The 12,319-nt window shown below is 49.8% G+C and overlaps 6 protein-coding genes across 6 annotated transcripts; 4 read left to right on the top strand and 2 right to left on the bottom strand.

The window, feature by feature from the left end:
• Positions 1-743: 743 nt before the first annotated feature.
• Positions 744-1,742, bottom strand: HO133_003835 (uncharacterized protein; the record flags this gene model as incomplete). The annotated part of the gene is made up of 2 exons (XM_037294757.1): positions 744-914; positions 975-1,742. The coding sequence occupies 2 exons, from the start codon at positions 1,740-1,742 to the stop codon at positions 744-746; spliced, it is 939 nt and encodes a 312-aa protein (XP_037149445.1).
• Positions 1,743-2,206: 464 nt separating this feature from the next.
• Positions 2,207-2,562, top strand: HO133_003834 (uncharacterized protein; the record flags this gene model as incomplete). Its single annotated transcript, XM_037294756.1, has 2 exons — positions 2,207-2,236; positions 2,257-2,562. 2 exons carry the CDS (start codon positions 2,207-2,209, stop codon positions 2,560-2,562), a joined length of 336 nt encoding a protein of 111 aa, XP_037149444.1.
• Positions 2,563-4,014: 1,452 nt separating this feature from the next.
• HO133_003833 (uncharacterized protein) lies at positions 4,015-5,322 on the top strand (the record flags this gene model as incomplete). The annotated part of the gene is made up of 2 exons (XM_037294755.1): positions 4,015-4,137; positions 4,219-5,322. The coding sequence occupies 2 exons, from the start codon at positions 4,015-4,017 to the stop codon at positions 5,320-5,322; spliced, it is 1,227 nt and encodes a 408-aa protein (XP_037149443.1).
• A 1,596-nt stretch (positions 5,323-6,918) lies between these two features.
• On the bottom strand, positions 6,919-8,352 carry HO133_003832 (uncharacterized protein; the record flags this gene model as incomplete). The annotated part of the gene is made up of 1 exon (XM_037294754.1): positions 6,919-8,352. The coding sequence occupies one exon, from the start codon at positions 8,350-8,352 to the stop codon at positions 6,919-6,921; it is 1,434 nt and encodes a 477-aa protein (XP_037149442.1).
• Positions 8,353-10,032: 1,680 nt separating this feature from the next.
• Positions 10,033-11,196, top strand: HO133_003831 (uncharacterized protein; the record flags this gene model as incomplete). Its single annotated transcript, XM_037294753.1, has 1 exon — positions 10,033-11,196. One exon carries the CDS (start codon positions 10,033-10,035, stop codon positions 11,194-11,196), a length of 1,164 nt encoding a protein of 387 aa, XP_037149441.1.
• A 320-nt stretch (positions 11,197-11,516) lies between these two features.
• Positions 11,517-12,290, top strand: HO133_003830 (uncharacterized protein; the record flags this gene model as incomplete). Its single annotated transcript, XM_037294752.1, has 2 exons — positions 11,517-11,806; positions 11,909-12,290. The coding sequence occupies 2 exons, from the start codon at positions 11,517-11,519 to the stop codon at positions 12,288-12,290; spliced, it is 672 nt and encodes a 223-aa protein (XP_037149440.1).
• Between the last annotated feature and the right edge of the window lie 29 nt (positions 12,291-12,319).

The raw sequence follows: 12,319 nt of genomic DNA, 5'->3' as shown, positions 1-12,319 counted from the left end.
GAGAACCTGCAACAACCATTCCTTCTTCTGGACCAACCCGCCGTCCTGAGCAAGCGAAAAGAAACAGCCCCATGAAAATCCCTCTTGTCACACCGCGTGCTTTGGCAACCAGGCTGCCATGGGACCGTCGGGCTTTCTAGGTTGTGGAAGGCGAGTAAATGCATTGGTGGTAGTGATGATCAAGGAGGTCATGGGTCGAATTGTTTGCACCGATCAGAATCAAGAGCCCTCGACCTTGGCTGCAACGTTGCCCTAGGCACTGCAACAGCATGCCGTTCGAAGATTGTTGGATTCCACGGATCAAAGCTCTGGCTGGGGTCGAAGACCCTATGACCTGACGGAGCAGTTGAAGTTGCTGCCTTGTCGACCACTGAAGCCTGACTGGTACTAGGAAAAATTTCAAGTAGGAACTGGAAACCTTGTCGCCTAAGCGAGGAGTGGAAGTTGGTGACTCATTGACCACTGGTGACTGGCTAGGAGTAGTGACGAAGTCGGTGCCTTAACATGCTCCAGTGGCAGGTAGACGGATTTGGGCTGTAGGTGTCGAAATTGATGCTGGTGTAGGTGCAAACCCTGAGCCTTGCAGTGATCAGGCGATGGCAAGGAGGCAGCGACGGTGCGATTCTAGTAGGCAGGAAGAGGTCAGTGTACACCCATGATATACCACAAAAGACGATCACGAGTTAAATGTCACTGACCCCATAGCTGTCTTTCCTCCTAGTCCTTGTCCGCCATCCTCTCCATCATCCCGTTCCCTTGAATCGATCATAATTTTGGAGCGCTTGAATAAGATCGGCCTTGCTGCATCGGTCTTTTCTGAAACGAATGCCGCGCTTCCCCATCATCTTTCTCAACTGATCCAAGTTCAAATCCCGATAGTCGAACATCAGTGGAGCTCCATGCATCTCAAGCAACTGGATGACCTCGGGTGTCCCCAACGCGATAGGACATTGGATGCCGTTATTCCTACATACAACCCGTAGTTGAGACAGGTGCAGATCCTGAAGGTCTACTGCTGGAACCGTGACTCGCTGTTGCGTATACCCTGGCTGCCATTGTGGCGCTTGTGTTCCATCCCAACTTGGTTGTATTTGTTGTGGAACGCCAAAGCCTGCGGCTTGTTGGTGATGTCCTGACGCAACAGCACCTGGATGATATGGCTGGAAGTTGCGATCCGCTTGTTGCTGCTGATTATACTGCAGAGCAACAGTTGAAGGTTCGAATTGAAACCCGTGACCAAAGTCCGCTTCCTGATGAGGGGAAGCAAAGGCTGGCTGCGCAGCTTGAAGGCCGACATGGGGCCATGGAGGGTTATTGCCCACGCCAGTGTACTGTGTATAGGATCCCGTCTGCTGGTTTTGAAAGCCGACATGCGGCCAAGAAGGGTTGGCGCCAATACCAGTATACTGTGTACGGTAATCCGTTTCCTGGTACTGAAAATCGGTATCCGACAGGAAAGGGTCGTTGATGATACCCGTAACAGGGTTATACAGAGGTTGATGCAAGGCAAAGTCTGTGTGTTGAGGTTCTTGGGAACCCTGGAAGCGCGTTTGTTGCGTATGGGAGCCATGGTACTGTGAGACTGGATAGCCGTAGGTCTCAGTATCTGGCGTTGGTCCTAACCCAAAGCCTGCTTGTTGGCCGGAAAGGCCATTCTGAAAATGTGTTGGTCGATGTTCATCTCTGGCTTGTTGCGAGTGGGGTTGGTTGGCATTCTGCGAGTATGGATAGTTGGACTCCATCTTGGGATTGGTGGGTAGGCGTGGGTTTGTAATTGTTTGCTGGTTTGAGAGACAACTGAGGCTGCAGGTGGATGTGGATCTTCGGCCGTGGTGTTTCTCGCTTAGTCGCGCGACGCAGTCTTGATAGAATTCCCTCCGTGTTTTCGCTGCTAATCACTCCGTCGAGTCTTCGAATACTATCATGAGTCGTGAATATCACACTTTATAGCAGCTGCTTTCTTTCTAACTGTCCCCCCTTCTACCATTTTCGGGCACGAGACCAACGCACTAAGACACCTTGGAGCTACCTGGTGCCTTCCGTGCAACTTTCACCCACACACCCACCGTTCCACCTCTGAGACGCCAGGCTGTACAGTCGATTCAGCTTTCAGCTATACACTGCTCCTCTATTTCCCTCGAAGTATTGCAAATCCTGCCCGCCAACACAAAGTCTCCAGCCAGAGGGTGATCAGAATCACTGCAAAATGTCGCATTTTATGAGGCTACCTATCGAAGTGCGTCTCATTATCTACAGTTACCGCCTCACAACTGGAAGATACTCCCATGGCTGGAGAAGCAGCGAGGGGAGGATAATAATGCCGCCTTCCTCAAAACGTACGGGGCCACACCATCCCTGAACATGATCGAACAGAAGAAGAAATACCCAGCTCTGTGCCTTGGCCTTCTAGAGGTCAATACCACCATTCACGCAGAAGCTGCACCAATCCTCTACGAAAGAAACACAGTGATTCTGCCCAATGCCCCATTGGCAGCGAAATTCTTCCTTGACTGCCTCGGTTCCGCCGAGAAAAGACTTTGGCTGAAAACATGTCGAGCTTGAGTTGTGTTTTTCGGATAGGCCACTCGATGAAAAAGAAAACTTGTTTCAGGCCAAGGGGTTGGATCTTCCACGTGGCCTGTAATCCAGCAGGTTCGTGTAGTGGGGTTCCGTAGGATGGAACGTTAGGAATCGGGCGCAAGGACCGCATGATAGCTAGGTACGCCATCTCACCGATATCATCGGGCCTACGAAATTAGCTCCCATCCTCGAAGACACCAAGCTCGACAGGCTCACCGTCAGGTTTGGGAACGGCTGGTGTCCGGCGGCCTGCTGCTTCATGGGCGGGAAAGCCTGTGCAACCTTCCAAACGGGGTTCGCTCATGGCATCGTGAAGCATATCTTCCTACATGACCTTGGAAAGTCTCACCATCCTGAGCCCGAGTTTTCCAGGAAAGGGGTTCGGGAGTTTGCTTGTATGGAGCTGCCAATATTGTCTGATGCAGATGGCGGGGAGGATGTGGGCAGATACGCTATCCAGATGGGAGAGCAGATTGCACGTTGGACGGGGGCCAGAGAGCTAGGAGTAGAATATGGAACCAGGATGTGATACCAGGCGGTGGTCAAAAGGCTGGAAGATGCGGAGATTGGAGTTGATGATGACGACGCAGGCTCCTGATAGAGGGATGGGAGGCTTGGAGGATCCCACTGCGCAGTTTCTTTGTGTATCAGTACTTGATATGTCTACCGTTGGTCGTGTAAAGAGGCTTCTAGTTCTGGTGCGAAGATACTGAAGGGCTTTGGCGAAAGTACAAGAGGACTAGAGGCCAAGCACAATATCCAATAATCAACGCCCCTCTCCTTTTCTTTGATCAATCATATTCTATGTATGTCAGCAAACTTCTGCCTCTTTGTCTTCTGCATATACATATAGAACAAGGTAGCGGTACCGTCAAAGGGTGCCGGTATGGAGCGGCTAGAGTTGTGTGGTGTAATTTTGTTCCAGGCCCCGCAGAATTGACTTCCTATGGGGTGAACATGATGTATATGCCATAGTTGTTTTTGCTTATCTGATTTGAGCATATACGCATTGAAGACTTTACACGTACTGGTTAGAATTTGAGTCATATACAATCCCTCCACTCTAGTTCCGCGGGAAGACCACAACGCTCTTGGTTTTCCCCGGATATGTTTCACTTCCAGAGCTTGTGAAGTCGAAAGTCTGTGGATCATGAGCCTTGGATAATTGACTATGAGATGGATACCTTACAATTTGTATTGACTGCCTTGTATCTCGAGCTTAGAAGCCTGCAGACAAGATCTCGAGGGGAGGTGGTGTCCAAATAGACGAGAAACAAGTTGATTGAGGTTTGACTTGAATTTACCTTTCCATAAACTATGACTTCCTTGTTTCCAGCACCTTCAACGACTTCACTTCCACACTTTTCCACTTCCAAGCTCAACGATACCACTTGACTTTCTAACACTCTTTCCATAGAACTCGCCGCATCCAAGATGGACCAGGTCAACGATTCAAATTTCCCGTTTCTGAGGCTACCATCGGAAGTTCGCAATAAGATATATCGCTATCTACTTTCCACGAAGCATACGAAACGTATCTCGGCCTTGGGTTATGAAGTAAGCATCGCAAGTTTCTCCCGCCTTTTCATCGTCTCTATTGCTTCGCTCTAGTATTCTTCTCTCGCTGATCCGCCTTAGGAATGTGTACCTACCTTCGTCAAGTTGTGCCCTAGCCACCGCTACGAATTCCACACCACCATCCTTTTGGGGAATCATCAACTCTACGGCGAGGCCGCTTCGATTCTCTACGGCGAGAACTTGTTCATCTGCTTGGCTACCAACCTAAAGGCAATCCAGCGCCTATGTTACAACGTCGGTCTAAAGCCCGTATCATATGGCACGAGAGCAGCAAAGTGGAAGCACATCGCTATGTCGATTGTATTCAGCCAGGACGGAGACGATAGCAAGAAGACCCTCCGCTGCGTCTTCGCCTGCGATGATCTACACCTCCTTTGCCGCGGCTTCTTGGGTTTCGGCATGAATGATGGTAACGGCCTTGCCTTTCTGCAGGACTTGAGATTTACAGTCACCATACATGGCTCCTCCGAAGCGCAAATCCATGCTTTGCGCTACGGCACACCATCAGCTTCATCGAAATTGTGTCGGCTCCTTGAGCCTTTTACCAAACTCCATAGCATAGGGCGTTTCACTATCATCGGCCTGTTCAACGGAGAATACCGGGCTTACATTGCTGGGCGAGTTACAGGCTCAGCCCCGAACCTGGAATCGGCCATTGAGGGAATTGTTGCTCTCAAGGACGAAGGCAATGTTGCTTTCTGCAAAAACCAAGACGCTCTTGCAATCGCCAAATACGAAGCAGCCCTAATATCTCTACTGACCAGTTTCTGGGACCACGCCACCATCCAAACGGGAGAATTCGCCAATCTGATGAGATCCAATGCTGCATGCATCCTGTACTTCCAACTCCAATCCAACCTCGCCGCCACACTACTGAGGACGGGAAGGTTCGTCGACTGCCATTATTGGGCAGGCCATGCGTTCGCACAAACGGCGACAGAGAAAGCAATGGTTCATCGGAAGCCCGCGGAGTACTCCGAGCTGGCTATTCTTCAGGCATTGGCCAGCAAGGGTATGGGCGAGATCGAGCGAGCAGCAAAGGAAATGCGCACGGCCTTGATTTTCGAGTCTGAAAATGCTACGGCGAGGAAGGAGTTGGTCGATTTGGAAGCGGAGGTGGAGGTGAAGAAGAATCAGGATCTTGCGTTCGCTATGGGAGGGTAAGCGAGGTGACTGAGCAGGCTGTGTACAAAAGGGACAGCGAAAGCTTACAACTCGTTTATCTCTAATATCCCCCTGAATCTCATTCACCTCCCGCCATAGGGAGGCTCCAGGCCGTCGAGCTGCGCCCGTATCAAGCTCTGATAGCATTTCATGTTCGCCACAATAGTAGAAATCCACCAAGAGTTCCTGAATCAACTCCTCAAGACGCCTGTTCCGTCGCTAATCATCGTATAACGTCACTGCTTAGCATAATCGTATGTGGAGACCTAAGAAACTAAGTCCATCTTTTAGCAAGTTTGCTGTATGTGGGTTTCTTGTTCTTACATGTTTCTCAATCAAAAAGACCAGAAGAGTAAAAGACTGAGAAAGGCAAACATCGAGATATGAACATCGCCAATGAAACAATGTCTGTCCAATGGAATTTTGGTTCCCTTTTCAGGACCAAGCACCTCCCTTTTTTGTGTCTAATATATATATAGAAACATCAGCATGGCATAAGTAAAGAATTTAGAGTACCAGAACTGCGCTCTTCCTCGAACAACCTCCCGGCCAAAGATGTCCAATGATCGTGAATTGCTCCTTTCCACGGTTAAATATCGGATACGCGATTTTAGCTCGCCCGTAGGCCGTATTTTAGACCTCCGCACAATCCCGACCGTTGTCCAAATTCACAGTGACGAGCCATCCAAAGACACCAGTGACAGCACTCTGTAAAGGCCAAAGACTTGCTTACGATGAAAGCTTTCTGACTTGGAGGGTATATGTCGTGCAGCATGGTAGGTGAAACGAGGACTGCCGCTGATGATGGAAGAGAAGCAGCTTGGGCAGGAAAGGTGGCGATTGAGCTACCAAGGTCGGGCATACAAAGAGCTTGCGGTCCTCGCGTAGCTTTCGATCCTACTTGGAAGGGGTTGCAGCAGAGAATTATTCGGATCTATCAGCAGCGGAAGATCATAAGCAAATGGCTTTCCTGATTTTCGAAGCAAGCAAGGTTTCTATGCCCTTAAATTCCAAAGGTCTGGATAACATAAGCCTGATAGAGGAAGAGAGCTCGGAAAATTCGGCCACCAAGGGATGAAAATAATGCAAAAGTTGAGCAGGTCAGGTCTTCTGATCACACAAAGCACCTTTTAGTCGCTTGTCTCGCCATTATTGGTTCAGCTGACCGCTCGATTTCCACGGACAACAAGATTGAAGGACGACACATCATGAGCTTCGGCAACCTCGGACCTTTGTTCCATAAGGCAAGAGCGAAGATAATTGCAGCAGCGAGATATCCCCCCCTTCGCAGTCTTTGCTGTCAATATCTTCAGACGAAGCTCTAGAGCCTAGCCTGCAGAAACCCCTGATGGCACACTCTCCTGAAACCCTCAGCCTCCGCTAGGTAATCCTCACTCAGAAACATCAGGTGAGCTTTGAGCCACGGCCTGAGAGGCATCAGCATGTGGAATCCTTCCTAGGACAATGGCCCCTTGCTAGACTGTCTGCCAAAGAGTGTTTCCTTACCGGCCTTGTAATCTTTCAGGTACTATTTGAACACTACTCAGCACCAACTAAAGTGGTAGGGACCTCAAGGCGTTCCTGTTCTAAATCCAGCTAGGAATTCTTTATCGCAAGCTCAATCTCGGCGAATTGGATCTCAAATTCGTAACGACTCATTATGGGCTCAGTCGTGTCGTCCCCATTCTTGATGTCTTCCAGGTATCTGTCGTACGGTATTGACTCGTACATGGCGTCATCACATGCACCGTTGTACTGTTCCAAAGATAGGGCCCCCATGTCGGTACCTCCGTTTTCCTCTCTGTGACGTTCGAGGTATTGCGAGTAGTCCGTGAACTCGTTCGTCATCTCTTCCATTTCCGTATCCGACTCTGTCTCTGTCACCTCTTTCACAGGTTTGCCTTTCGTTGGTTCGCTCGTCTCGAAAGTGACCTTCTTCTTGTTTTTCTGTCCCCTATGTATTGTCTTTATGGGGGCGTTTTGTTTGGCTTGTTGAATCAGAACACCCTTTAGATGCGAGCATGGGAGGCCGTTTTCTCTGCTCCACTCTTTCAACTCCTTTTTGGACATTGAGTCAAAGTCGATTGCTGCTGGAGTTGTGTGTGTCGGAGGCGTTGGTTGCGGCTGTGCAGTAAGCAGCTTTGCTCTGTGTTGTGATGGCTCATCGCTACCTGTCTTCAGCGGCCGAAAGGCAGGTTTTGGCTGCCGTTGTAGGACGTGGTGTTGACCAAATGTTGCCCCTCGTGATTCGAATGGCTGCTGACTTTGGGGTAGCGGTTGACCATACCCCGTCTGTTGAGGTTGGCTACCATGTCTTGGATGCTGTTCGACGACATGTGGATGGCCGTAGACTGCCTGCTGAGGCGGAAAGCCAAGATTTGACTGTCGATTCTGCAATCTGGGCTGGCCCAGGCCTCCATACGGAGGCGGATGGCCATAGCTTGGTCGTGGTTGTAGGCCGGGGTTTGACAGCACATGTGGCTGGCCAAAGTCTATCTGCGGTGACTGAGTGCCATAGTATGATGGCTGGTATTGTTGCTGGTGTTGGTGCTGGTAAGAGTGCTGTCCGGGCATTTGACCAAAACCAATCTCGGAAGATTGAGAACCATAAGATGGCTGATGAGGCTGCAAGTGTGATGGAGGATAGCCGTGCTGTTGAGCTTGAAAGGTGTTCGAAGGGGCCGTCTGTCGGTCCTCAAACCCGGTGCGCTGCGAGTGTGATGGAGGATAGTCGTGCTGTTGAGCTTGAAAGGTATTGGAAGGGCCAATCTGTTGGTTCCAAACTCCGGCACGCTGCGAGTATGATGGAGGACGGCCGTGCTGTTGAGCTTGGAAGGTATTGGAAAGGCCAGTCTGTTGGTTCCAAACTCCGGCACCCTGCGAGTATGATGGAGGACGGCCGTGCTGTTGAGCTTGGAAGGTGTTCGAGGGGGCCATCTGTTGGTTCTCGGATCCAGCACGCTGCGAGTAAGAATGTTTGGCAGCGTCGGTAGGCAGTGAGTATGCGTTGGTGTATATGTTTTGATCCATTCTGATCTGGTGCGCAGGTTTTGGATGGGGTGCTCTTGGTTACTGAAAGCGATGTGAGGCCGCACACAAGATTCCAAAGCTAGTGCGCGCTAGTATGCGCTAGTGTGGACCAAAGAATTGGAAAGAACTTTTGTGGCCTTTGCGGAAGAGCTTTCCGATAGCTTCAGGATCGGACGAAGATAAGGTGTCCTCGTAGACCACCGTCCCGGCCTCGAACTTTACGGCTTTACAAGTGCGCAGGAGTGAGAGGTAAGGGAGTGATAGCTTTGTTTCACTTTCTGAATACTGAGCTACTTCTCCAACGAATACAGATAGCCGTAGGCGATACGACGGAGCTCCAGCGGAATTTTTTGAAGAAGGGAAAGGTGGAGTTATCAGAGGTCAGTATTTATGTATATATAATGCTCAAGAAGGTTTATTTTCCATTCATGGACTCGATCTCAGTCGTGTTCGTAAAGATGCTCATATCTTCCGCTTCTGATTGGTACTGTCTGTTATGACAACAGGTATATAGAAACAACTGTCAAAAAGTTGAGGGCGATGATCAAGATGGGTGTTGATGAAGATGATGGAAGGTAGGACAAGTCAGCAATGAAGCATTCGGTCAGGGTCTCGTGCCGGTATTGCCGACTGGAGGATTCGAGGACTGCCAACCCCCAGTCTATTCGCAGTGATTGTGGTATGAGGAGCCAAAGGTCATAAGTATCTCATAAATGCACCTGCCCTACCAAAGTATGACACGAGTAGCCGTTGTCCCACGCCACCACCCCTTTTTTCCCACATTCCTAGGATAACACTTTCCAATCTCAAACACTGCCCTCGTCCGTAGTTCCGCGAGCGGCTGAGCACTATTCGCATTCAACTTTGACGGCCTGCCTACTCGCTTCGGGGGGCTGTGGAGCAGCGGGTGCGGTTAATATACTTCACTTATCAGCGTAACTAATGTCAACGACGAATCATCTCGCTGCATTCAGAGATTTTAGATTTTCAAGACGGCCTTTTTGGGTAGGACATGATACCTGAAATCGAGGTAAAAAACAAGGGTTGTTGAACTCTCAGGTCTTCTTCAGTTTTATGAAAACAGAGAGAAACGATCATAAGAAGAAGAAGAAGACATCGGCTGACCAGTGAGTTGAGCCCATTTTCATTGCCAACCCATATGATGCGATTGGTTCTGGGGCACCAAAGTAAAGCATCATACTGATAAACGTTACTCAATCGCTCACAAGCTTCACCAGTTGAATCAAAGCAGTTTGTCAAGCATAGCCAGGAATGGTACTTTGCTTGCAAGAGTATTGAAGTCTGACACAAGTCGGTGTCTCTTCTCCATTAGACTGTGAAGAACATACACGGCTAATGATTGTTGTTCCGAGATCCTAGATACCACAGTGATAGATTTCTCTGTAGATCACATGTATCTGGCCGCCTGTTCCGAGATCTCATTGGCCTATCATGCCGCCATTGGCCCAGAGTGAATTTTGCCACCCAAATTTGATCCTAGAACTAGCCGTTTTGCGCCGTGATTGGTATCTCTCTAGACCGCTATTTCTTAACGCAAACGGCCAGAAGTAATGCCGAATCTAATCTCTCGGACGTCTCTTGCTTTCACTGTCTTTCAAAAACTTTGCTTCATCGACGGGTACCCCTGAAATCTTCCAGTCGTCGAGATCAAGACCAGACATGGGCACTCAGAAAGGTTCCAACACGAAAAAGGCATCGGGATCTCCCTCAGCAAAGCACGGGATTACCACAAACCCCAAGCATGTCACCAGATCACCTCGTCTTTCACCACTCAAACGCTCAAAAGCGCCAGAGTCCACCTTGCAGCCCACTGCATCGCCACACTTCCCTCTTCCAGCTTCCATCGTCAATTCAGGACAAGCCCAAAAACATTGGCAAGAATGGGAGCAGCAGCTCCTGGTCTCGCTGCGCCAAAAAGGGAAGACTAACCGCGAAATCAGCAAACATTTGCCCGGTCGATCCAAGAGAGCCTGTCAGGAACAATTGCTGAAATTGCTCAAGCACGGAGAGCAAAACCCCTATCCTCTACTGGAAGATGATCGCGCGGAATTCCGGGCTCTGAAGAATATGAAGAGATGGAAGGATTGGGAAGATCAAATCATCATCAGTAACTACAACGCGGGCAAGAGTTGGGGAGAAATCAGCGAGCTACTGCCTTCCCGCACAGAAAAGGCGACATTAGCGCGATGGAAACAACTTCCGAAATTCAAATCCCCAAACCCACCGGAAAGTAAATGGAGTCAATATGAAGATCGGCTCCTGGGGTCTCTTCGCACCGCAAGAAAAGACTGGGCGGAAATCGCTCAGCAGATTCCAAACCACTCACGATACGGTTGTAGGCAACGTTGGACCCAAGATCTGCATTATCACTCGTCAAAGAAATGGACGAAGCAAGAGAAGGAGACACTCATGTCTCTGGTCAAGACGGTTGGGTATCGTTGGTACGAAATCGCCAAGTTCATTCCTGGCCGAACGGGAGTTGCCTGCCGATGTTGTTACGTGCGGTATTGGGGTGAAGAAGACGGAGAGGGTGGGCCATCGCCGGAGGATTGGATAGATATTTGGGACAGTGAGTCGCTTGTTCATCGATTACAGACCGAGCTGACGACTTCAGACCCTCCGAATCCTGAGGAGACCGATGGGGAGACCGAGATTGACTCTATGGAACTGGAGTCCACTGCTCGTGATGCGAATCAAGAAATGGACTTTGATGTCGGAGAGTCTGCCTCAGCTCCAGTCAACCCCGCGCCCACAGCCGAGAAAGATCAGTATAAGAGTTTCAATGCAAAGAAGAAGCAAGCGATCTATGTCCCAGAGATATGAGCGGATAGTGGGTCGATCAATCACCAGGATTTGCGAGAGCCAACACGATACACGAGTCTCTGATGCTGATCAGACGTTGCAGATAACGGCAGCATGGTCTGTATCAGCAGTATGTAAGGCCAAGGTCGGGCACAGCAATGCTTTGAATGTTTGCACCCGGTTCCATGCGATGTACACTATCCCAGAACGGATTTCTGGCCATGATTGCCTATCACCAGACGTTAGCAATCCTCCTGAAGATTGACGATGAATCAATGCTTACCCTGGCCAAACTTTGTCTCCTTCATAGCAGGAGTTTGCTTCAGCAGAATCAAGGCAACATGACCGAATGCCTCATGGAATGTGTTATGAAAAAACAATGTCGTTTGGCTTGCTTTGGAGCTCTTTCAAAAGTGGAGACTTTCAGTCATGGGTATGAGAAGACAACCGTGGTTTGTTTCTCCATCACACATGTAAACTGGAGTCGCCAAGGAGCGAGTGCGCAGAAACGGCGTGGTGGTTTGTCCGCTCTGTCCGTTCGGAGGTTAGAACCGAGGTGGCACATGGAGAGAGGCCGAACCCCCCGTCTTGGACTTGACCTCTCCCAATTTTATGCCAAAGGCGATCGAGAGTAGCCAAAATCATATTGACCACGAAGGTCTGACTGCTGCTTGGTGGAACCGCTTATCTCCACGAAAGCTATTCGACAGTGGTACAAGGAAGTCACCCATAGACCCTCCCTCTTCGAAGTCCCTCGTCCAACCATGGCCACCACCGGTCGTACCCCTGACCACAATCCACTGAAGCGTCTCAAGATCGAGGACGAAAAAGATCTCATCAAAAACCTAAGTATTGCTCAAGCCTTTAGCACCGAGTACTCCAACGACGACCTTTCAAAGGCCATTGCCTTTCGCTATCCAGACAAATGCTCGACCATCCGAGGAAGCGATGTCCAATCCATCTTCAGCTACCTCGAAGCCAATCCCCACTGTAGTAGAGACTATGCTCGGTTCAAAAGCATGGCGGCACGAAACAAGTATGGCAACGGCATTCGAGAGGTCCAGGACGCCTTGAGAGAGTGGGACGTCGACATCGATATGGCGAAGCGCAAATAACGATGCAGTGTGCAATGCTCGCAGGTCTG

The sequence above is a fragment of the Letharia lupina genome, assembly GCF_014066315.1.
Source record: "Letharia lupina isolate WasteWater1 chromosome Unknown contig_18, whole genome shotgun sequence".
Taxonomy (NCBI): domain Eukaryota; kingdom Fungi; phylum Ascomycota; class Lecanoromycetes; order Lecanorales; family Parmeliaceae; genus Letharia; species Letharia lupina.
The sequence above is the reverse complement of the archived record's forward strand: the minus strand, read 5'-3'. Positions and strand labels throughout refer to the sequence as shown.